Raw genomic sequence first — 24,685 nt, forward strand, 5'->3', positions numbered from 1 at the left:
ATCGTTCAAAATAAATCCCAGGAACAGAACGAATGGATATATCATTTTAAAAACGGGTAAAACAGGTACTGTGGTAAGGAAATCGTTCCGCATTTCATTGACAAGGCATACTCAGATGAACATATTGCCCATGCTAATCTCATTTGATTGTTGCTATAGGAAAGTCCCAAAACATGGTGAAGTCAATGTTTAAATGCGTGAACAAAGTATTTAGCAATTGTTTCGTCCGAACCGTCCGTATAAAACATGCCAATAGCCCCCACCTCCATTTTTGGATTAATTTAGGGAGGTATTTCCCATTTCAGTATATTTTCAATATAAACAAATAGGTCGAACGAACTTTTCATAAATTTTCATCTGAACGGCATTTTTATAACATCAGTTGTTTCTTGTATAATTCATATAAAATCGTTATTCTGAATATTCTCCTAATATCATAGATATTATTTAGAGCCCCTCCCCTACCACCCCACCGTATTGCGTGTGATATTAGGCAATTTTACTACGGCTGTATGTTTTCTGATGATATAGGCATCAAAGAAATGTGGGGCAATATTTCTACAACATCACATACTTGCATTAATGCTTACAAAATGACATGTGTTCTGCTCTTATTTGACTCTGTGAAATACCATTTTGCAATGTGCAGTTTTTCGAATGCATGGACGAAAAGGGGTTGAAAACATGAAAAGTATTAAATGTTTTCCGCACAGCCACTGTTCATAGCATAAATCGATGCATGTATACAATGTACATTGTGTATTTCTTTCTTTTTCCAGGTTTGGAGTAATTGGTTCAGCATGTCACATTCTTCCCTCCTGCTCAACCCCTGCATACTGAATTCCTTAACTTTGTCATGCTATTTTTTATACCTTCTCCTTAAACATTTCTCTTCCTTCTTTCAAAATAAATTCAAAATAAAATCAAAATATGCAATATACATTTTAAATATGTATTTTCTTCCGTGTCATTAAGACTCACTGGTATGCATAATTCGGTGATAAATTTACTGGTGTAGGATAAATTTATGCGAGTTTTCTGCTCAACTGTTTTATTGAAAGTGATAAGATAGCGCAGTCGTCTTAAGAGGGAAACCGTTACCGTAGTTTTAGAATGAAGTGGTTATTTTAAGTATAAGTTAAATTTGTCTTCGTATTAAACCGAAGGTCTTAGATTTAAACTCTATTATGTACATGATTATAAAACATTTGAGCCGCGTCACGACAAAATCAACATAATGGGTTTGCGACCAGCATGGATCCAGACCAGCCTGCGCATCCGTACAAACCCTGTTACAAGTAGAGAAACTGATAGCGAACAGCATGGATCCTGATCAGACTGCGTGGATACCTACTTAAATACCTCCTTTCAAGTTGGCTGTGAAACAGCATTTCATTCTATTTTTCTTTCTTTCCCATTCTTTCTTTCTTTTTTTTCTTTCCCATTCTTTCTTTCTTTCTTACTTTTCTAAACAGAACTTTATAAAATTTTCTTTTTCTTTGCAAACAGTACTAAGAAATATTCTGCAAAGTTTTTGTGCAATTGTTGTCCTAATTGTTATGTATATTTTTTCAAAAAGTCGGTTCTCTGTTATTGATAGAATTGTTTAAAGAGAAAGTTTACAAAGGTTAAGAATCTAGGCAATATAAGTAAATCTGGCGCCTACTTTTCTGTGCTGTGTTTTTATTTTATAATCTTTGTACTTTATATATCAGTCTTTATACTTACATTTATTTGAACTTATTTCTATAAATCAATCTATGTGATATTTATAATCAAAGTAAATACGTACTTAATTCCATGATATATACATTTTGGCATTTTCGTTTTTAATATCTCTGATTTTAATAAATGCTTAACCAAATACACCTTAAAGAAGCGCAGATAAGTTCGTGTAAGCTGACTTTAATTTCCGAGATTACAAAAAAATCAGTAATAGTCTTAAAGATCCGCAGAAATTAATTACAGCCTGCCTTTATACGGATCTTTTGTACGACTTCCGTAAGGCGGCTTTACGACAATCGAAGTGGATTTACGACAATTGGATCTCGGAAACACAAAATATTCCATTGTATTTCAAACAAACTTACATTGAAACGGAAAACATTGATAATATTAGGATGTCGAAAAAGACTTATAAAAACGAAATAATAGGAGATAACGTATTTTATTCTAATTACATTCACATTGCCAATGCGCTTTATTTTGTACTTGGGTTGTATTAATGAAAGATTTCTAAAAGCCAGGGCATAACATAAAGACACAAAGAGCATTCGTGGCTCCCTGAAACGAATTTGTCCTATGATATTTTAGTGACTTTATTTCTTCATTATTACATGCTGGCATACCGTGCATTTTCATATTGCAGTTTCTGTAAAAAAATATTTTTTGTTTACATATTTTATGTAACAACACGTAAGTAAAGTGCCAATATTACATATGTATTTTTTCTACTCAAAGTTAAGTTAGATCTAGTAACTTAAAGAAAATGTCAAACAATCTAAATATCTGAAAAGTTTATTACAAATGTCGACTTTGGCACTGACGAATATAATGGACAATTTAAAAAGAAAAAGAAACAAGTAAAAAAAAGAAAATATTTGTTTATAAGTTTTAAGACAATGTAGTAAAAACCGTAAATTTTGAACTTCACTTGTTTTTTTTTCTAGAATTTTTTGTTTTGTCAAATTTTAAAGCAAACGAGCAAAGTCATGTTATTCATTTCAGAAACACAAATCAATTAGAATATCTTAATGAAAATTCTGACATTGCTCGATACATTAATATTGAAATGTTAAGTCTGTTATTGTCAAAACAGAATTAGATGGAGAAGATTGTGGGATAAGTCCATAACCTACGGAATTTTAATTACTTAAACATAAAGTTTCATTTTTAAATGTAATGCCAAATTTCAGAAACTGTTTAAACAGGATTAAAACATGTAGAAATTGGAACCTGTGCCTTCCGTCGGTGTCGGTGTAGTTGTGGGAGCAAGAAGGTTTGATAATGTACACTAAATCTTGTATTATCATGAAAAATCATGGAGGACAAATCTAATTTTAAATGTCTATTATTTTTCAACAAGCATTGCTTCCCTTTAAATAACTCGTCACATTGCAATGCGTTCATTAAGTACATATTTGACGAAGACATGCTTAGATAATATATAGCTGAGAGAAATGGAGGCATCACATTAAAGTTATTCCTCCTTTAATCACATATCAGAAATTTCATATTGGTAAGCTGAGTTATTGCAATTTTTGATGATATCGGCATTATTTCATCTTCTGCTTATAGGGACTCCACTGAGTTTTTTAAATAATGGGACTGAAAATATTTTTCGAAATTTATGTTCCATTTGATGTAGGTCTAGATCAATAACTTGTGCGCTAAATTTAAGAATATACACTCACTCCATTTTTTCCAGAATGATTTAACTAATTTTGAAAAATGATCCAAAGTTGAAAAGCGTTTAATCAAAAATAGCACAAAACTACGGTTTTCAATTTATTCCGAGTATATTTCTTGAATGTTTTGCATATGCTTCTATTTTGAGTGCCCCAGTTGATTTTTATAAGAAATTTGAATTTTAGGTTTTTAGGCATTTGAACCTCGCTGTGTGGAGATCCTTTAACAAAAAAACTAAAATTCTTGAGTATCCTTAATATTGTTCCAGTTGATATAATGCTGGACACTCGTTGATTGGACACACTCACACACAATAATCAGCTGTAAAATTAATAGTTTTGTGAGTCGTCACTCTTCTCGTTATTGCATGTTCACATTCCAAATATATCGGATTTCTTAGTTATATCTTCCTCGGTAACTTCCATGTGACAATTAGTTGGTGGTTATAAAAAAGATTTTCTTCCCAGTAGAAATCTGTCGTATGAATTTAAGAACTAAAATATTCGACACTTTTGTGGGAAGGTTTATGAACATTGTAAATAATGATGACAATTTGGAAAATCTTTTACCCTTTAAATGAGCTGCGTCTCGACAAAACCAACATAATTGGTTTGCGACCAGCATTGATCCAGACCAGCCTGCGCATCCGTGCAGTCTGGTCAGGATCCATGCTGTTCGCCATCAGTTTCTCTACTTGTAATAGAGTTAGTAAGCGAACAGCATGGATCCTGATCAGACTGCGCGGATGCACAGGCTGGTCTGGATCCATGCTGGTCGCAAATGCACTATGTTGGTTTTGTCGTGACACAGCTCAAATGAGATATGATATCCCGTGCTAATAATGTGCCTTTGTCGAGCAACTTTATGCAGCCTAACAGATAACGCTCTACCCTGTTTGCTTCTTGAATCCTGCTCTTGGTATAAAACGCCAGGCTGAACCAGAATTAAAGCAGCATGCCTCCAGATTCATGCTTACTTTCGTGAAAAGTTTGGAAATGTATTTTAAAGTAAAATATTGAAAAGTGAACAAAACAATTACACATTGCAATCCTCACTTACAATTCACAAAAATATCAAAAAGAGGTCAAAGTATGTAAAAAAAGTGCTTACTGCGTAAGTCACACAGTAGAAATATAGTGATATATATAAATGCTATAAAATCAGTCAAAAATCACGCATGTAAATTATGCTTGAATATTGAATCTTTTTACTTTTCTCACGTATTAGTATGTTTTTTTTTTCTCAAGTTTGATTTTCTTGAAATAACTTAGCCCACCTGGAGGCATCCAGATTTAAGGCAAGGAAAAGTCAATTGTACAGATCAAACATGAACTTCAAGGCTCTAACGGTCAAAGAGAATATTAAATAAATGCAAGGAAGAAAAACGTATTCAAAGTTCACAAGTGGCAGACATGTTAGCATGTCGATATTTAACACTTTTCACTCTCAGGTGTTTATCAACGTTATGTAACTAAATGATTTGATAAATCACATTTTTTTTTATATTTTAAAATTGGTTAATGAATTAATCATATATTTTAATCAAGTTGTGTACCGGGACGGTGTTACCTTAGGTGCAATTATCTTAATATTTTATGTAACGCTAATTTTCACATTTTACGCTTGATTTGGCAAGCTTAAAGCCTTTTTATACAGCTCTTTTAGTTAAGTCATTTTGAAATAGGGAATACCCGTTTGAACAATATCCTCCATGATAAAATTACGCATAAAACATATTAAAAAATGTTCAATTAAACACCGGCTACATAAAATAGACAGGTGTGAACATTTTCCGACGTTCGAACTTTTATCTCATACAAGTTTTCCCATAAAATATTCATGATTTTATTGTCTCAATAAAGCGTATTTGAAAAAGAGATATAACCATCTTTTGTCGCTATTTCCCGGTCCAGTGACGCGTTAAATTGAAAGAAAAAGTTTTGTACTATTCTAGATACAAACCACATAGCCATTTCTTTTATAGCCTTTAAAAGCGTAGCTTTTGTTGACAAGTAATGGTATTCTTTCATTTGAATAACCTTAACAGCTTCGTCTTTTGATAGTTAACAAAACATTTATTATTATAATATTTTTCTGTATCGTATTTTGGCAGAAAGATGGTGAAGACGATTGGCTGTTTATTGAGACTTTTATGACCCTAGTCGGTAATTTACGTTTCAAACGAATAATTGTTGCCTTTTGATGATTCGTGTTTATTAGTTATTTTATAAAACATGATAATAAATCCAGCCAAGAATGAAATTTAAGATACTTCGGTAAATGAAAATTATGTGGTAAATTTTCATTCTTGTTGTAAAGACATCTTCTTTATCCTTCATCGTACATAATAATTGCTCGTATCATGTACATTGTCGTAATACCTATATATATATACAAATGTGCACTTAAATAAAGATGTTTTCATCAAGTGTATCCCTAGTATCAATTATCAAAATTGAACATATTAGTGACATCACATGCATTTATTTTCTTGTATTAAAATGACAAATGCATTTTGTCAAATTACAACTGCATTTTTTCACGCATATAATTGAACGTAATTGTAATATCTAAACATATCTTAGGTACCCAATTATCAAATTATCCTTATGTATTCCTTCTTTTATAGCTTGGTATGTTTCTCAATTATGTATTTATATAATGCTAAAATATAACCTACAACGTCAGCACGAGATCGTCATATCGGAAATGACGTCAAATATGACATGACGTTAAATATGACATGACGTCAAACATGACATACTGTACCGGCAATTCAATTAAAATGCTCTATATAACGGATTACCAACATACATATTCCTATAAAACATTACACCAATTGCTGTTTATGTCTGAACTATTTTCTGATCTAAAAATTTAAAAAATGACAGCATATCAAGATATGTAGAACTATTGCAAGTTATGTCAAAGAAAAAAACACACTATTTTTTTATTAAAATACAAAATTTTAATTAAACTTAACTTGAAGTCGTCTAGATTTCTCAGAGCTATATATCTGCCATAGTATATGCCCTTATATATGCCCTAGTATCAAATGGTTTCATGACAAAATAATTTTGATGTTTAAATCATAATGCAAATCCATGTGTGACATCACAGTTGGTCCAAATTAACTTTGAGCCTATAAATAATATTTATAACATAAAACATCTAAATGATTTATCTCAAATTCTAAAATTAGTCTTTAGTAAAATGCAGATAGTCTCTTCAGTGACGTTTCAGGTGTATATTTTGTGTCTGCAGTGAATTATGGCGTTCGCAGTGAGAAGTCGTTGCAATGTTGATTGTGTAATGACACTGCAATTCTCCAATTCTATCCATAAGAATCCTTATCTATTCAGGAGTATCTATGAAACAAAAGACAGGAGTTTGTTAATAGTTAATGCATGGTAAGACATTGTTTAACAATTATAACAGTTGACAAACCTTCTATTTCAAAAATAGCTTAAATACATAATTCCTTTTTACCATGATAATTTGTATGACGAATGGCAATCTGATTTGGTGTGCTGCTAGAAAGTGACGGCAGTTTTAAGAGCAAAATGCGGCGTTCTAAACTTTTCACTATATTTGACTCCCGAGTTCATTATCCCCATTCAAAGACGTGCATGTTTTCCACGTGGTCAGACAAAAAATAGTTCTAGCGTAATGATCTAGTGTTATACGGTCTATTCTTTAGGCACTAAGGAATCAATGTTTTCAATTACTGTGAATGGTCGGGACAATTTGTGAAAATATTTCATTGCATTGCCTCATTTCTTTCTTGGTTCACGCCTTTGACAGCCTGAATGGTGTCACACGCTTCATCAATACCTCTAACTTGGAATTTCCAGTATTATTTTATTGGAATTACTTTGGTTTGGTGAGTTTTGCAAATCCTCGTCGATCTTTCAATGATTAAAGATTATGAACACTCCGTGCTTTAAGATCTCTTTCTTGTAGAATTGAATATTATAAACCCTTAACCTGCAGGGACCGAAGGCGATTAGTATAGTGCCGGCCAAGCCTGCACATCCGGGTAGTCTGACCAGGCTCTACACTGTTGGAGGCTCAATTTTGAAATTGAAATGTCTTAAACTTTGGCTTTCGCTAAAGGCAAATATATAAATTGTATAACTCTCCATTTGTATTTCTTAAAATATGTATTGTATATTATGATGTTATCGATGGTATATATTTCTATTTATACTTCTCATCTGTTATTGTCCAACAATATTGACCTGACACTCTTGCATTTGACCCTGTAGTCGGTATATTCCGTAAACGTTACGATTTACTTGTAAATCGATATGAATGTAAATATCCAATTGTTAAAATCGTGTAAATGAAAATTCCCTCTTAGTGCAGTTGGTAAAGAGTTTTCACTTGCAAACGTAGACTGGGAGGTTCTAATCCTATTTCAGCTATTTATTTTTTATTTTAATTTTGAAATTGCCATTCTCTTTAAACTATTGAAAACCTTTTTATTGTATTTTATTATATCTATGCACATTTTTTAATAACTACATTTAAAGCATGTATGCGCTTAAGCATATACGATTGCATAATGTAACAAAAAGAACCGTTAAAAGATACTATAATGAAATGAAAGACAAAAATAAAAGACAATTGTGCAGAAAAACACCACTTAAAAGATATTCTAAAACCAGGTGTAATAAAACGATTTCAAATTAATTCTTGCAATTTAATTTAAAAAAAATTATAACGTGGTGTTGGTTAAGTATCGATCCAGAGACCTTCAGATCGGTAGTTCGACATCTATTCCAATACACCAAACCTCAATGACGAGTGAAGTTAGCAAAAATATTGATATATTCGATAGGTAATAGTCATTGTTTATTCATATGACCTTTCCGAAAATAAATGAAGTGCCAGGTCAATATTGTTGGACAATATATATACATAACTTACTTTGTAAATATGTTTTGCTCTTCAGTATCAGGGGATAATAAATAAATAATACTGATTTCTCCGTGTCATATGGACGCTTATAAGATCTTTTAAAATGAAGTATTACGAACATATTTACGAGTTGAGATGACAATATCCTTGTCATAACAAGGCTACGATCATCCCTGTTCCTTATTTTATTTCTATTTGCTTGCTTGCTTGATTGATTGATTGATTGATTTATTTATTTATTTATTTATTTATTTATTTATTTATTTATTTATTTGATTATTTATTTATTTATTTATTTAATTTGATAATTAAATTTATTCAATTAATGGATTAAATTTGTTAATTAAATTTATCTGTTTATATATTTTTATTGATAATTAAATTTATTCATTTCATTAATTGATTGATTGGTTGGTTGGTTGATTCCTTCCTTCATTTTTTTCTTTATTTCTTTCTCTTTTCTTTCTTTCTTTCTTTCTTTCTTTCTTTCTTTCTTTCTTTCTTTCTTCCTTCTTTCCTTCCGTCCTTCCTTTCTTCCTTCATTCATTCATTACCTTCCTTTCGTCCTTCTTTTTTCTTTCTTTCTTCCTTCCTTCCTTTCTTTCTTCTTCCATTCATTCATTCATTCATTCATTCATTCATACATTAATTCATTTATTATTTATTCAATTATTTTTTGTAGTTTCCGATTTTCTAAACCTCCCATTGCGACAGTTCATTACACATTTCTCACAGATATATTAATGTTGATAGGCAGTACAATTAATGATGAAAACGGCCTGACGTTTTAAAAATGATTTTAAAGATTACACAATTCAAATTAATATTTCACAGTTTATTTACAGATCTCAATTTTCGTGGCATAAAGCGGCAACTTTTTTGTAAATTATTAATGCATATTTTATAATAATAGTAACGCTGCAGGTGCGGCCAACTAAAATATATAATTTATTCAATGAAGCATTTTATGATCATTAATATTTAAACCCGTAGTGCTAACAAGAGTTCACTTAAACCCCTTATGTGGTACGGCCCCATATCACCCACACAAACACTTTTTTATGTTACATACTAAACTTTAGTAATAATTAAACAACTATTCAGCTTCTTTACATTTGATCTCTTTTCGATTCAGATTAAATACAAAATCTAAAACGATTTAAAGCCTTAGGATCATTTTCAGTTCGTTTCTAATAAGTCGAACTAACATCACAAGTTTTCTGTTGTTGTTATTTTTCGATTCCCGGGCTGGCCAACTAAAATTACTAATCAGTCTTTCGGATGTGACTTTAAATCGAGGTCCCGTGTATGAGTGCATAAGCACTTGGCACGTTAAAGAACCAGTAGAAGCTTCTGGAATTGGGGTATCTTTCTGTATCTGTCTCCAAAATCTAAAACGACTAATACTCTTCTAGAGGACTCGCCCATATGGGCAACCTATGGCAAGAATGAATAAACTCACAACTTAGATTCGTCCAAATTACATGATTAAATATTAATGGCGGGATTCGAACCCGTAAATGTTGAGGACAATTTTACAGCCGGTCATTTTTATCATTGTTTCTAAAAACAGTTGGAATTTCTATACACCTACTTATATTTTCAGCTGTCGGTATATAGGAATAAACAACAAATACTACTTTGCAATTTAGCCCTTCAATTCATTTCTATTTCATTAAATACTATTTTGCCTTTTAAACATTGTTACTATTTCTAAATGTGTTACATTTTACCTATAAAAACCGTCTGCCAATTCAACTTTTAACTAACGTGAACCACATTTCAAAGGCGGATCGAATTACATGCTATGAATAACAAAAATAACATTTATATTTATTTTCAACAAAATAAATCAACTCCAGGCTCCGATGTCTCGGGCGGTATAATATCAATTATACGGAGAACAATGCAACTTTATAAAGGGAGCCTTAGAATATACTAAACTCCGCACAATAAACCTGTCACATTCAGATTCTGTAACCGAATATGCGTATTATACCTTTTCACATTAAATGTAAATTTCTTTTGTTGCTATTATGTCGGAATGGCCATCACGGATGCCTCAAGACAGCTGTTAATGTTCGCTGGAGGATTGAGCTTATTGTTCACTTAACAATAGATCCCATCAGGAATCTGACCCGGGTTGCCCGTACTTTTGTTAGTGTGTTATCTCAAAAGTGCGTCAAAAGAGATAAACTTTCAATCTCACACGGGTTAATTCGGAGCTTGTGAAATATGAGTAGAGAAAAAACGACACGATATCTGAAGCTGTGTACTGGCGTTTTATTTATGTTTTATGTGGACATTTTTTTTATGTGAGGCCTATTGAATGTCGTCCATGGTGAGACAATGTCGATACAGGTAAATTGTAGTTTATAATTAATACAATAACAATCCTTTAAATAGCATTGGTACACACATGAATGAATTATATCAATGTTTAGTATTGTCAAAGAGAGTACTGTTTCAAATGTCAATGATACGTATATATTACTTTTTATTTTGCTTTGTTAGATGAAAAACATGTGTATTTTTTTCTCTCTTCTCTTTTGAAAATAAATTCACATTGTTTTTGTTAAGATATACTTGATTTATTTAGTTTATACAGTTATTATTTATGTATTCAATGACATGCTGGAGTCATAACAACCAGCTGAGCTCAAGCCAACCAGTTGGCATCAATATGGTTGCCACAACCATGAATGTAATTTATTGACAAAGTTTATGCACTAAATGTAACTCACAGAAGAATAGAAGGATACCAATCGCATCTTCTCGGCCCGTTCCGTCATACATGTTATTATGAACAATAGCCGAGGTGTGCCGATTGACACTATACATTACCCACTAAGTACTATTGATACTGAAGAAAACATTACCCACTATGCATTACAGATAACCCAGATAACATAACCAACACATAACCCACTGGATACTTTGATATTGCAGTATAAATTACCCACTTAAAACCACTGATACCGCAGTAAACATTCACCACTGGGCAGCGGTGATACCGCAGTATACATAAACTACTGGGCAATACCGATACTGCAGTATTAATTACCCACTTAACACCTCTGATCAATACCACAGTAAACATTCACCACTGGGTAGAGGTGATACCGCAGTAAGCATAACCCACTGGGTACTATTGATACTGCAGTATTAATTACCCACTTAACACCACTGATACCGCAGTAAACATTCACCACTGGGCAGCGGTGATACCGCAGTATACATAAACTACTGGGCAATACTGATACTGCAGTATTATTTACCCACTTAACACCACTGATCAATACCGTAGTAAACATCCACCACTGGACAGCGGTGATACCGCAGTAAACATAACCCACTGGGCAATACTGATACTGCAGTATTAATTACCCTCTTAACACCACTGATCAATACCGTAGTAAACATTCACCACTGGGCAGCGGTGATACCGCCGTAAACATAACCCACTGGGCAATACTGATGCTGCAGTATTAATTACCCACTTAAAACCACTGATCAATACCGTAGTAAACATTCTTGATAGCGCAGTATACATAAACCTCTGGGCAATACTGATACTGCAGTATTAATTACCCACTTAACACTATTGATACCACAGTAAACATTTATCACTGGGCAAAACTGTTACTGCAGTATATATTACCCACTGGGCCATATTGATACTCTAAATATTCATGATTGCCGACAGAGCACCAATGATACTACAGTATACCTCACCCACGGAGCGCCACTGACAACTTATTATTAATTGCCCCTAGAGCAGCACTTATACCACTGATAACGCAGTATACATTACCTACTCAGCAGTGCTGAACCCGCAGTATACATAACTCAATGCGCACCATTGATACCGCAGTATTATTTACGCACTGAACACTACTGATAACGCACTCAACATTCATCGCCGGGCAAAATTGATACTGCAGTGTTATGATATTGATAATACACTAAACATTGCCGATAGAGGACATATGATACTAAAGTATACAGTACATTACCCACAAAGTTCCATTGATATCGCACAGTAAACATGGCAATCTGAGTCCACAAATACCACTGATTATTACAATTCTCATCGAGACTAACGATTCCGCTGTATATATAACCTACTTAGCAACAATTATGATACAAAAATTTATATAACCAACTAATACTACCGATGAAAAATCATGTGCCACTGTTCACCGAACTTAAAGGTCTTTATTTGAAGGTCTCGAGAGACCATAGGAGACCGGCCATAAAATGGTAATGTTTACACGGGCAAGGTTTGGACGCTAACAGTTGTTTGGCTCTAATAGATGTACTGCGGATGCCCAGTTCCGGTGAGGTTCGACTAGTGTTAATTCGTGACAGATTAAAAAGCCGATTTACGAAAGAAATAAGTTGTGTTATGTGTCATCAGTTATTCATAGAAAAAAAGCGAACTTTCGAGTTCTATTGGAATAAAATTAACGGAATCTAGCTTTGCAACGCTTTTTATTTTGGATCATTTACTTAATAAAAAAATTATCAAAAGGTTTTCACGTCCAGACCTACATCAAATAGTACACAGACCTTGTCAAAAAAATTCCAGTACCGTCATGTCAAAAGAACCTGAGTTGAGTTGGCAGTACTCAGAGATAGGTAGATAGAGTCCCTTTAACAACTCAAGTGACTCCCTCTTCAGACCTATTATATTTATGGTTTTTTTTTCTATAATTTCTTCAAGGACGACAGAAGAAATACTTTGGCATTGTTCCGTATTGAGTTATAATACACATGTATTAGTTTTATATCCCACATAAAATACTTTTTTCTTTGATCTATGTAGGTGTACATTGTCGTAAACCAATTTTTGTTATAACAGATTTAAATTTGGTAATTCTTGTAAATCCCGACCTGCATTTACATTCTCGTTAAATAAAAATATTCGACCTGATTCAATTGATCTTTTTTATTTATTTATGTCAGCACTAATTTTGCATGCGTGATGGTATTTAGCAAACAGGAAAAACTTCAAATCAAAAGGTATTACAGACATGTCTTCACACAGAAATATGAAATTGTAGCTTAAAAATTTGTTCGTGAAAAGCTATTATAAGCAACTTGAGATGTTAAATAACACGAAATATGAAATCAATTAATTCTAGAAGGTATCTAATTTACATGTTTTCATAGATAGTAATGTGATCACTGATTTCTTAAATTTGTGGACTTTCTTTTTTTCAAAACCCTTACCACTTGATTCATCGCCGCTTTGGATTCGATTTTTAAAAGTTCTAATACTCCATTCAGAAACAAAAACGTCATAAACAATAACAGCTGTTCCATTCGTCATTTATGATTTTACCCTTTAACAAACTTACTTTGTTTGTTTTGACAAACGCTCATTTGAACAGATATTAAATACTATTCATACAATTTTCATTTACAAATAATTTAAAAAATAAACAGTTGACTCTCAATAAGTCAAAATCGCATTACTCAAAATTCCGCGTAAGTCGATGAATTTCTAAAGTTCTGTCAAATTTCTTTCTGTGTACATGCATAATAAGTATTACAATAACTGACAAGAAATTAAAATCATTGATGCAAAGCATCAAAGGCGACGCCAAAAGTTTGTTATTAATTTAATGTATTAAACGCATTTTCTGTATGGATTTAGATTATCTGTCTTTTAAGCAGGAAATGAACTAAATTTGCATTTATACTGTTAAATGGTCTGTAATGTTATTACTTATACGACAATACAACAAAAGCAAACACAGTTTACTATTTGTAGAATTTATTTTTTAAACAAGGCACTATTGACACTAAATAACAGGAAAATACAGCAAGAACAAAAGGGTGAAAATAAAGCAAGAACAAAAGAGTTATGATTGTTAACATGTGCTACAAAGATATTTGATATCTGAGTGTTATTACAAAATAGTGATATCACAGTTAAGTTCTACTATTGAAACTGCACATGGTCGATACTTTATTAATGCAGCTCAAAATAAAAACGAGCCATTGTCCAAGTTCGTACAGGTTTACAAGTGAAATGAAAAAATAAGTGACCCTTCATGTCAGGCAAATATTGACAAAAGTGCGATAATTTGAACAAATTGATATATATATATATCAACTACTCTAAGAGATACTTGATATGAAATAATTAAGCTCCAGGTTTTTGGATTTCTGACAAGAGGTTTTTAATGTATTTTCTTGATACAGAATTTTTTGTAAAGCAAGTGACCACCCAGGAATCAAGGTTAATATTAATCTCAAAGGCAATATCTTGAAAATAAGATGTCAAATTTAAGGTGCATGAAATAAACTGAACACTAATAATATTTCACATTGTACTTAGGAGTGTAATGATTCAACATTTTTACCTAGGAATGTAATTTGATCATCAAACAATCGATGAACTAAATTAGCTACAGGTATGACATTAAAATAGCAGTCATGACTAGATGTATATATAGTTGACTAGATGAATACATAAATATAAAATATATAAAAGTAACTGTAAAATGAAAAAATATTGAACATTTTATAAAAGTAATCAGACATCAATCTTGATAAAGTTTAGTGTTATCTAAACTATGCAATACAAAAATGTAACTAAGATAGATCTGACTAGAAAATATATAGGCATGCAGGCTAAGTACAGATACATGTAACAAACTTACGAGAATAAACATCAAGTGAATAATATACACAAACAATATAAAAAATCAATGAAGAATATGGATTTCTAAAGGTTGTAGAATATTAAGATATAAAGACATAATATTGTAAATTTTTAGATAACCAAGCAACAGAAAATTTGTGGTACCAGGGTACAGTTGACAAAAACTATGATTTCAGTTGAAGCAATGCTTTTATATGACTGGTACCACATGACGATTAAAATTAATTTTGAAAATGAAAAAATATGAGGTAGTTAACATAATAACACTTAGTTTTCTAGGTAAAATAAACACAAGAAAAATGATAAAATATGAAGTAGTTAATATAATAACACTTAGTTTTCTAGGTAAAATAAACACAACAAATATAAGTATTTATAAATGAATAGTATAGTATATAAAAACAAGAGGGCCATGGTGGCCCAAAAGTCGCTCACCTGAATATAGTTCTGCATGGAATTAAATACGTTTGAACTATTTTGAAAGGTGTCCACCAAAGGAACATTCCTTTCAAAATTATTACTTGGTGTAAAGAAACAAAATTATTACTTGATTTAAAGAAATCAAAATGATCTATATTTTATTTAAATAAACGCCTTTCAAAACTTTGTTTCAAATCCATGTCCTTATACCCCACTTTGTGTGAATTCTTTTTCTGATGCTAAAATATTATACAAAACCTTCCCAATCTTTTCACAATACATGATATGCAATGGGAAAACATAAACTTTGGACGGTGTTTTGTTACATTGATCACAAATAAACGAGGCACACGCGCATCAATTTACAGGTAGAAAATAAATAAACACACAATTACATCCTTACAAATATACAAATGTCAAGGCCATATTTCATTAGAAACCTGTTAAAAGATAAAGTATTTACATCACGCTACGTTATTCAATATCGTACAAAAAAAAAAATCACATCAACTTCAATTCATACTTTACACGTGAAACACTTCAACAAAAGGAAGACCCACGACATTATATCCCATATCATGTGCCAGTTTTGCTAGTCCTTCAGTTTCAATGTGATGTTTATACACAACTTCCGGAAAGTGTAAACCGCTTCGGTGACAGTCTGCTTTTATCATAAGTGCGCATCCACCGACACCGTCTAATTCCACTATTCGACCTTCACTTTTGAGATCCGGAAGATAAATTCTGAGCGTCTTACTGTAACCTTCTAATACTAAAGCGTCTGGTTCGAGTTGCGATTGATACTTCTTGGAAGCGTTTGTTTCTCTCCAAGAATTCCGATCATAATTCATTTTATAGCCCCTTCTTCTCATTAAGCAACATGTAGCAACGACATCTGATTTCGCGAACAGCATCTGTTGAATTAGGTCAACCGGAAGTTCGGCAATGTCACTGTCAATCCATAGAACATAATCAATTTTTTTCTGACGCAGAGCAAATCGAAACAGACGATTTCTAGCTAGAGCCATGTGTGTTCTCCTGTGTTCCTGGACATATTGCTCGTGTCGCGTTCTATGTTTTCCTTGGAAACCTCCAGAAATGTTCAATTTAACAGCATCCGCTGAATTAAACTTTTTCAACTTTCGAAGATTGTATGCAGTTCTATTCGCTTCTTCAAATGTGTCATCCGTGCTTCCATCCTCGCCAAAGTACAAAGAGATTAAGTGATGAGGATAACTCAACTTCCCGACTTGTACCCCGAATCGTGTTAGTGACGTTGCTGCGTTACGTACCGGCGACAAGATACATATTTTATATACATATGTATCGTTTGGTAGTTGCAGGAATCTGCTCAAAATCTCTTGTGGCAGCTGTTGAATCTTGTCACTTTTTGCACTCTCCGAAATATTATATATGTTGTTAACAATCGGATGTTTCAAACCCGGCGTGTGTTTCTCCGTAAGTTCGTGTTGTTTACCAGGCGTACTCACTATAATCGGTGTAGTTGTTACCACATATCTTTTCTCTTTTGAGAATTTATGAATTATAAGTGTGAACCGTATTAAAACACTTATCCCGATAATTACAAAAATCACTATAAAACAAAACTTAAGCAAAATTTGTTTATACTTTCGTTTCATTTTAATAAAGCATATGACCGTGACCAGTGTATATGCGGATACACATACAAAGTATTACGTCAATAAAATTCATTTAACATCATTCATATATCTACCTGAATATCAAACTAAAGTAACACATGTGCATAAAGCGGCAACTTTTTGTAAATTATTAATGCATAGTTTATAATAATAGTAACGCTGCAGGTGCGGCAACCTAAGATATATAACGTATTCAATGAAGCATTTTATGATAATTAATATTTAAACCCATGCTAACAAGAGTTTACTTGAACCCCTTAGATATGTGGTGCGGCCCCATATCACCCACACAAACTCTTTTTATGTAACATACTAAACTGTATTTGTAATAAAACAACTATTCAGCTTTTTACATTTGATCTCTTTTCGATTCAGATTGAATATAAAATCTAAAACGATTTAAAGTCCGGGATGGCCATCTTAAATTACTAATCAGTCTTTTGGATGTGACTTTAACAAGGGGCAGGACGTGAAGTGGTTGCACACTTGGTTCAAGCGAGCGAATTGGTTGCTAACTTGACAAAATGTCAAACACGGCGTGATTTTTTGAAACGGGCGAACGAATTTTTGCCAGGCAAGTGTTTTTTTGTTGTTATTTTGAAGTTCATTAGTATGTCTATTCCATAATGAAATATATATGCCACACTCGGTTTAAGGTTTCAGCATCCTAGATTCTGTTTTGACGAAGTTATTGAAGATATAAACTGATCATGTAGATATTTTGAAATTTGACATGTGACTGTTCTGGTCGGTTTTTCTCCTAATTTATTCGAATTTGTAAGTTTTGAACTGCATTTAACAATAACAAAATATGTTTCTGTCAATGCTGTACAAATGGTTTAGTTCGCAAGTCCGAAGATAACGTTCAATACACAAAAATATCTTGTTCAAGCACATTTTGGTTGCAGACTTATACTTCAAGCATTTTTGGTTGCAAACTTATTCTTATTCTATTGAAATCCATAGTAAAATTTTGCAAAAAGAGTGTAGAAACCTATTTTCAATGGCAATTATTGACATTTATGTTTTGTTACTTGTTTTTGTTATAAATGTTATTTATACTTTCTTCTTTTACAACAGTTTTCAAATTACATGGTTCTCGGTTCAATACTATAATCATCAGTAAAAGCCTGCATACAAAATAATAGCATATAGAATGTGAGAGTACTATTGTATGTAAGTGAATTATTTTCATCATAAACATAAGGACATGTGCAAACATACGATATTACTCGGCAAAATTTCTAAAGTTTATCAAAACCACAAGAAATGTTAATTTGTTTGTTTCGTATGATCAGCAGTTGCTTTATACATAAATTATGTAAATGTACTTTAATATTTTTACAAACCAAAAGTTAAAATGACATGTTTGTTTAAAATATTTCGGATTTGATGTACATCATATGTCAACTGGTATTCTAAAGATGATTTTGATTATTATATCATAATATAAATGATATACGATTGGTTATTTACATTGACTGATACGTGACAAAACTACTTAAAGTCATTATTCGAGTTAGGGAATTTGGAAGATGTTTCGATTGGTCAATAATAAGGAACAATTTAAAGAAACATGTGAATAATGCCCTTGTGTCAATGTTAATATAGTGTTTATCTAATATATAATCAAATTTATTTCAAATCTCAAAAAAGAACAATAATGAAAGCTGTGTGTTGATATTTTCTTCTTCTTTTCCTTTACAGTTAGTCAAACCAAGATATAAAACAGTCCTAAACTTTGTGAAAGAAAAGAAGTATATCGAGGAGAAAAAATGATGAAGATAAACACAACTGAACTTCAATTTAGCATATTGTGTTATATATCTATTTGAAAGACCCTGTGTTAGGATATATCTGCACGCATGCACAATTTGTATATATATTTCTTATTAGATGAACGGGTATAATTGCCTTAATATTCCTAATTATTTAAAAAAATGATTAGTAATTCCTCGCTTAAAATATGCATGCCACATTATTGACACAAAAGTTTGCAACCAAAAATGCTTGAAGTATAAGTCTGCAACCAAAATGTGCTTGAACAAGATATTTTTGTGTATTGAACGTTATCTTCGGACTTGCGAACTAAACCATTTGTACAGCATTGACAGAAACATATTTTGTTATTGTTAAATGCAGTTCAAAACTTACAAATTCGAATAAATTAGGAGAAAAACCGACCAGAACAGTCACATGTCAAATTTCAAAATATCTACATGATCAGTTTATATCTTCAATAACTTCGTCAAAACAGAATCTGGGATGCTGAAACCTTAAACCGAGTGTGGCATATATATTTCATTATGGAATAGACATACTAATGAACTTCAAAATAACAAAGAAACCCACTTGCCTGGCAAAAATTCGTTCGCCCGTTTCAAAAAATCACGCCGTGTTCGACATTTTATCAAGTTAGCAACCGATTCGCTCGCTTGAACCAAGTGTGCAACCACTTCACGTCCTGCCCCTTGTTTAAGTCAAGGTCCCGTGTATGAGTGCTAAAATACTTGGCACGCTAAAGAACCAGTAGAAGCTTCTGGAAATGGGGTATCTTTCTGTATCTGTATCTTGCACTATCCTCCAAAATCTAAAACGACTAATACTCTTCTGGAGGACTCGCCCATATTGGCAACCTGTGGCAAGAATAAATAAACTGACAGCTTAGATTCGTCCAAATTACATGATTGAATATTAATGACGGGATTCGAACCCGTAAATGTTGAGGACAATTTTACAGCCGATCATTTTTATCATTGTTTCTAAAAGCAGTTGGAAATTCTATACACCTACTTATATTTTCAGCAGTCGGTATATAGGAATAAACAGCAAATACTTCTTTGCAATTTAGCCCTTCAATTCATTTCTGTTTCATTAAATACTATTTTGCCATTTCAACATTGTTACTATTTCTAAATGTGTTACATTTTACCTATAAAAACACTCTGACAATTCAACTTTTAACTGACGTGAACCACATTTCAAAGGCGGATTGAATTACATGCTATGAATAACAAAAATAACATTTATATTTATTTTCAACAAAATAAATCAACTCCAGGCTCCGATGTCTCGGGCGGTATAATATCAATTATACGGAGAACAATGCAACTTTTTAAAGGGAGCCTTAGAATATACTAAACTCCGCACAATAAACCTGTCACATTCAGATTCTGTTACCGAATATGCGTATTATACCTTTTCACATTAAATGTAAATTTCTTTTGTTGCTATTATGTCGGAATGGCCATCACGGATGCCTCAAGACAGCTGTTAATGTTCGCTGGAGGATTGAGCCTATTGTTCACTTAACAATAGATCCCATCAGGAATCTGACCCGGGTTGCCCGTACTTTTGTTAGTGTGTTATCTCAAAAGTGCGTCAAAAGAGATAAACTTTCAATCTCACACGGGTTAATTCAGAACTTGTGAAATATGAGTAGAGAAAAAACGACACGATATCTGAAGCTGAGGATACTATTCGTACTGGCGTTTTATTTATGTTTAATGTGGACATTTTTTTATGTTATTGTATGTCGTCTATGGTGAGACAATGTCGATACAGGTATGTAGTTTATAATTAATACAATAACAATCCTTTAAATAGCATTGGTACACACATGAATGAATTATATCAATATTTTGTATTGTCAAAGAGGGAACTGTTTCAAATGTCAATGATACGTATATTACTTAAAGTATTTGTTTTTCTAATTCCGTGTATGGACTCACATTACTTTGTTCTTGCTTTGTTAGATCAATAACATGTTTTAAATACTTCGTGTAATTTTTCTCCCTCTTCAGTTTTGACAATAAATTCACATTCAATTTGTTTTTGTTAAGATATACTAGTACTTGATTTATTTAGTTTATACAGTTATTATTTATGTAATCAATGACATGCTTGAGTCATAACAACCAGCTAAGCTCAAGTCAACCAGTTGGCATTAATATGGTTGCCACAACAAAGGTCACACTGAATGTTACCCACAGAAGAATAGAAGGATATACCAATCGCATCTTCTCGGCCCTTTTATTAATCTCCTACGCAATGATCTCCCCTTATCAGTACAGAGATCTGTGCCATCACAAACATTGAAATATCAATATTTTGATATTTTATTTTTTTTAGCTTTTTAATTTATTTTTCATTATTTTGTATACTTTTGATAATTTTTTGATAAAATATAACGGACGTAGGTACAAAAAGTTAAAAATCAAACAGAAAGAAAAAAATGACGTTAGATTTTCTATGTAACGGTTGATATTTACATTTGAATTTCGACGTTACGGCATGTGACTTTCATCATCATGTGACGTCTGTACAATTCTGCCAAGGGAGGTAATCACTGTGAGGAGTTTGACTTGTTATTATGAACATTAGCCGAGGTGTGCCGATTGACACTATACATTACCCACTGAGTACTATTGATACTGAAGGAAACATTACCCATTATGCATTAATACTGATTACCAAGTTAACATAACCAACACATAACCCACTGGATACTTTGATACTGCAGTATAAATTACCCACTTAACACCACTGATACCGCAGTAAACATTCACCACTGGGCAGAGGTGATACCGCAGTAAACATAACTCACTGGGCAATACTAATACTGCAGTATTAATTACCCACTTAACACCACTGATCAATACCGCAGTTAACATTCACCACATGGCAGAAGTGATAGCGCAGTATACATAAACCTCTGGCAATACTGATACTACAGTATTAATTACCCACTTAACACTACTGATACCGCAGTAAACATTCACCACTGGACAGAAATAATACCGCAGTATATATTACCCACTGGGCCATATTGATACTCTAAACATTCATGATTGCCGACAGAGCACAAATGAAACTACAGTATACCTCATCCACTGAGCGCCACTGACACCTTATTATGAGCAGCACTTTTACCACTAATACCGCAGTATACAATACCTACTCAGCAGTGCTGAAACGACAGTATACATAGCTCAATGCGCACCATTGATACCGCAGTGTTAATTAGGCACTGAACACTACACTGATAACGCACTAAACATTCATCGCCGGGCAAAATTGATACCGCAGTATTAATTACCAACTGAACGCTACTGATAACGCACTAAACATTCATCAACGAGCAAAATTGATACCGCAGTATTAATACACTAAACATTGCCGACAGAGGACCTGTGATACTGAAGTATACAGTACATTACCCGCAAAGTTCCACTGATATCGCACAGTAAACATGACCAACTGAGCCCACAAATACCACTGTGTTTAAATTACTATTCCGCTGTATATATAACCCACTTATACAGCAATAGATATATAAGGCAGGCTAACACTATGAATTAAAGATCACGTGACACGTCGCGACCTTGAAAGTCTTTTTTGAAGTCTCAGAACCATAGGGACTGCATAAAAGGGTAATGTTACATATGGCAATTTCTCTGTCATTGTAATTCTTTCTTGTTTGTGTGTAGGAAATGAGAAGTATTTTTGGGTTTTTACCCGAAACTAAGCATTTTGGTAGCTTTGTATGTATTTCTGACTCTCCGAATGGAGGTGAAAAAGTTAAAAATCAAGCTTTGACAGTTGGCGCCAAACAAGTAAGAAATTTCAGATAAATTTTGTGAAAAATCTAAACGTATGACAGACACTTTATTGGTCATTTCTGAAAATGCCATAGCTTGCACTGCGTGTTACAGATATTTTTAAAGGAATCGGGCGGATTCTGGAGTATGCTGCACCTTCATGAAGATTGCCCATATTGGTATATTTTAGGTGTGATTTTGGCTGGGTGGGGGTAAATATAAATTGCTGTCAGTCATTTTTTGAAGGAGCAATGCATGCAAACTATTATTTTCTTCAATGTATGTCATATATCATTGAATAATGCTGTGCAACTGGTTATCTGCCTGTGAAATAGATTTTGAAATATTTGGAATTGTGTTTCTGGTCACACTGAAATACAAAATTTTCATTTTTAGGTCCCCTGCCCCCATACCAACTAACACTACTGATTAAAGACCACGTGACACTGTTCGCCGACCTTGAAAGTCTTTATTTGAAGGTCTCGAGAGACCATAGGAGACCGGCCATAAAAGGGTAATGTTTACAAGGGCAAGGTTCGGGCGCTAACAATTAATGATGCACTGCGCATGCCCAGTTCCGGTGATAAACCAGAGATGAAGTTCGACTAGAGTAAATTCGTCACTATAGTCTAACCATTACACATAATATATATTTTCGCGTTCTGTGGCCATAGTAAGCATCCAAACCCTGCCATATGCATCGGGTAACGTTTCAAAATGGCAGATTAAAAAGCCGATTTGCGAAAGAATGTGTCGTCAGTTATTCATTGAAAAAAGGAAATGCGACACTTTGCAACTTTCGAGTTCTATTGACAGAAATAAAATTAACGGAATCTAACTTTGCAACGCTTTTTATTTTGGGTCATTTACTTTATAAAAAGTGAGAAAATGATCAGACAGTTTTCACGTCCAGACCTAGATCTACATCAAATAGTACACACACCTTGTCAAAATATTTCCAGTCCCGTCATGTAAAAACAAACTGAGTGGAGTCCCTTTAACAACTCAGATAAATTATATTTATGCTTTTTTTCTATTATTTCCTTAAGTACGATAGAAGGAAAACTTTGGCATTGTTCTGTATTGAGTTATAATACTAGAAATGTATTAGTTTGATATCCTACATCAAATACTTTTTTTTCTTTGATCTGTGTAAGTGTACATTGTCGTAAACCAATTTTTATTATTACAAATTTAAATTTGGTAATTCTTGTAAATCCCGACCTGCATTAACATTCTCGTTAAATAAAAATATTCGACCTGATTCAATTGATCTTTTTTATTTATTTATGTCAGCACTAATTTTGCATGCGTGATGGTATTTAGCGAACAGGAAGAACTTCAAATTATATGGTACTACAGACATGTCTTAACACAGAAATATGACGTTGTCGTTTGAAAATTTGTTCGTGTAAAGCCAATATAAGAATCTTGAGATGTTAAATATCACGAATTATGAAATCAATTAAATCTAGAAGGTATCTAATTTTCAAGTTTTCATAGATAGTAATGTGATCACTGATTTCGTAAATTTGTGGACTTTTTTTTTTTTCAAAATCCTTACCATTTGATCCATCGCCGCTTTGGATACGATTTTTAAAAGTTCTAATACTACATTCAATGATACAAAAAAAGCTTACTGACCTACAGACGAGTCAATAAAACTTGCTAACATACAGAAAATTTAGTAAATTATGCTAAACTACCAGAAGATGCACAAAAAACTTGCTTAACTTCTAGAAGATGCAAAAAAGCTTGTTTACCAACCAGAAGATGCAAAAAAAAGCTTGCTTACTTATTAGAAGATGCAAAAAGCATGCTTATATTCGGAGGTGATGATGCACTTAAATAAACATTAATTTTTAATAAAGGCAGATTATGCCACAGAAACAAATCTTATTTTCTTCTTTAAAAAGGACAATATAACAGGACCCCCCAAAAAGAGAAGCTTTTGGAAATTTGTCTTTAAAAGTCTAACGTGTTGGTAAGATCCAGTA

At 32.8% G+C, this 24,685-nt stretch overlaps 1 protein-coding gene across 1 annotated transcript; it reads right to left on the reverse strand.

The window, feature by feature from the left end:
* Window positions 1-14,102: 14,102 nt before the first annotated feature.
* Window positions 14,103-17,067, reverse strand: LOC132716772 (uncharacterized). Its single transcript, XM_060700107.1, has one exon. The coding sequence runs from the start codon at window positions 17,065-17,067 to the stop codon at window positions 15,952-15,954; it is 1,116 nt and encodes a 371-aa protein (XP_060556090.1). The 3' UTR covers window positions 14,103-15,951.
* Between the last annotated feature and the right edge of the window lie 7,618 nt (window positions 17,068-24,685).

This window comes from Ruditapes philippinarum, unplaced genomic scaffold, assembly GCF_026571515.1.
Source record: "Ruditapes philippinarum isolate M1 unplaced genomic scaffold, ASM2657151v2 ctg96_1_1_1_1, whole genome shotgun sequence".
NCBI classification, from domain to species: domain Eukaryota; kingdom Metazoa; phylum Mollusca; class Bivalvia; order Venerida; family Veneridae; genus Ruditapes; species Ruditapes philippinarum.

Excerpts from the sequence above, each read along its gene's own strand:
- LOC132716772 (XM_060700107.1), bottom strand. The coding sequence starts at position 17,067 with ATGAAACGAAAGTATAAACAAATTTTGCTTAAGTTTTGTTTTATAGTG.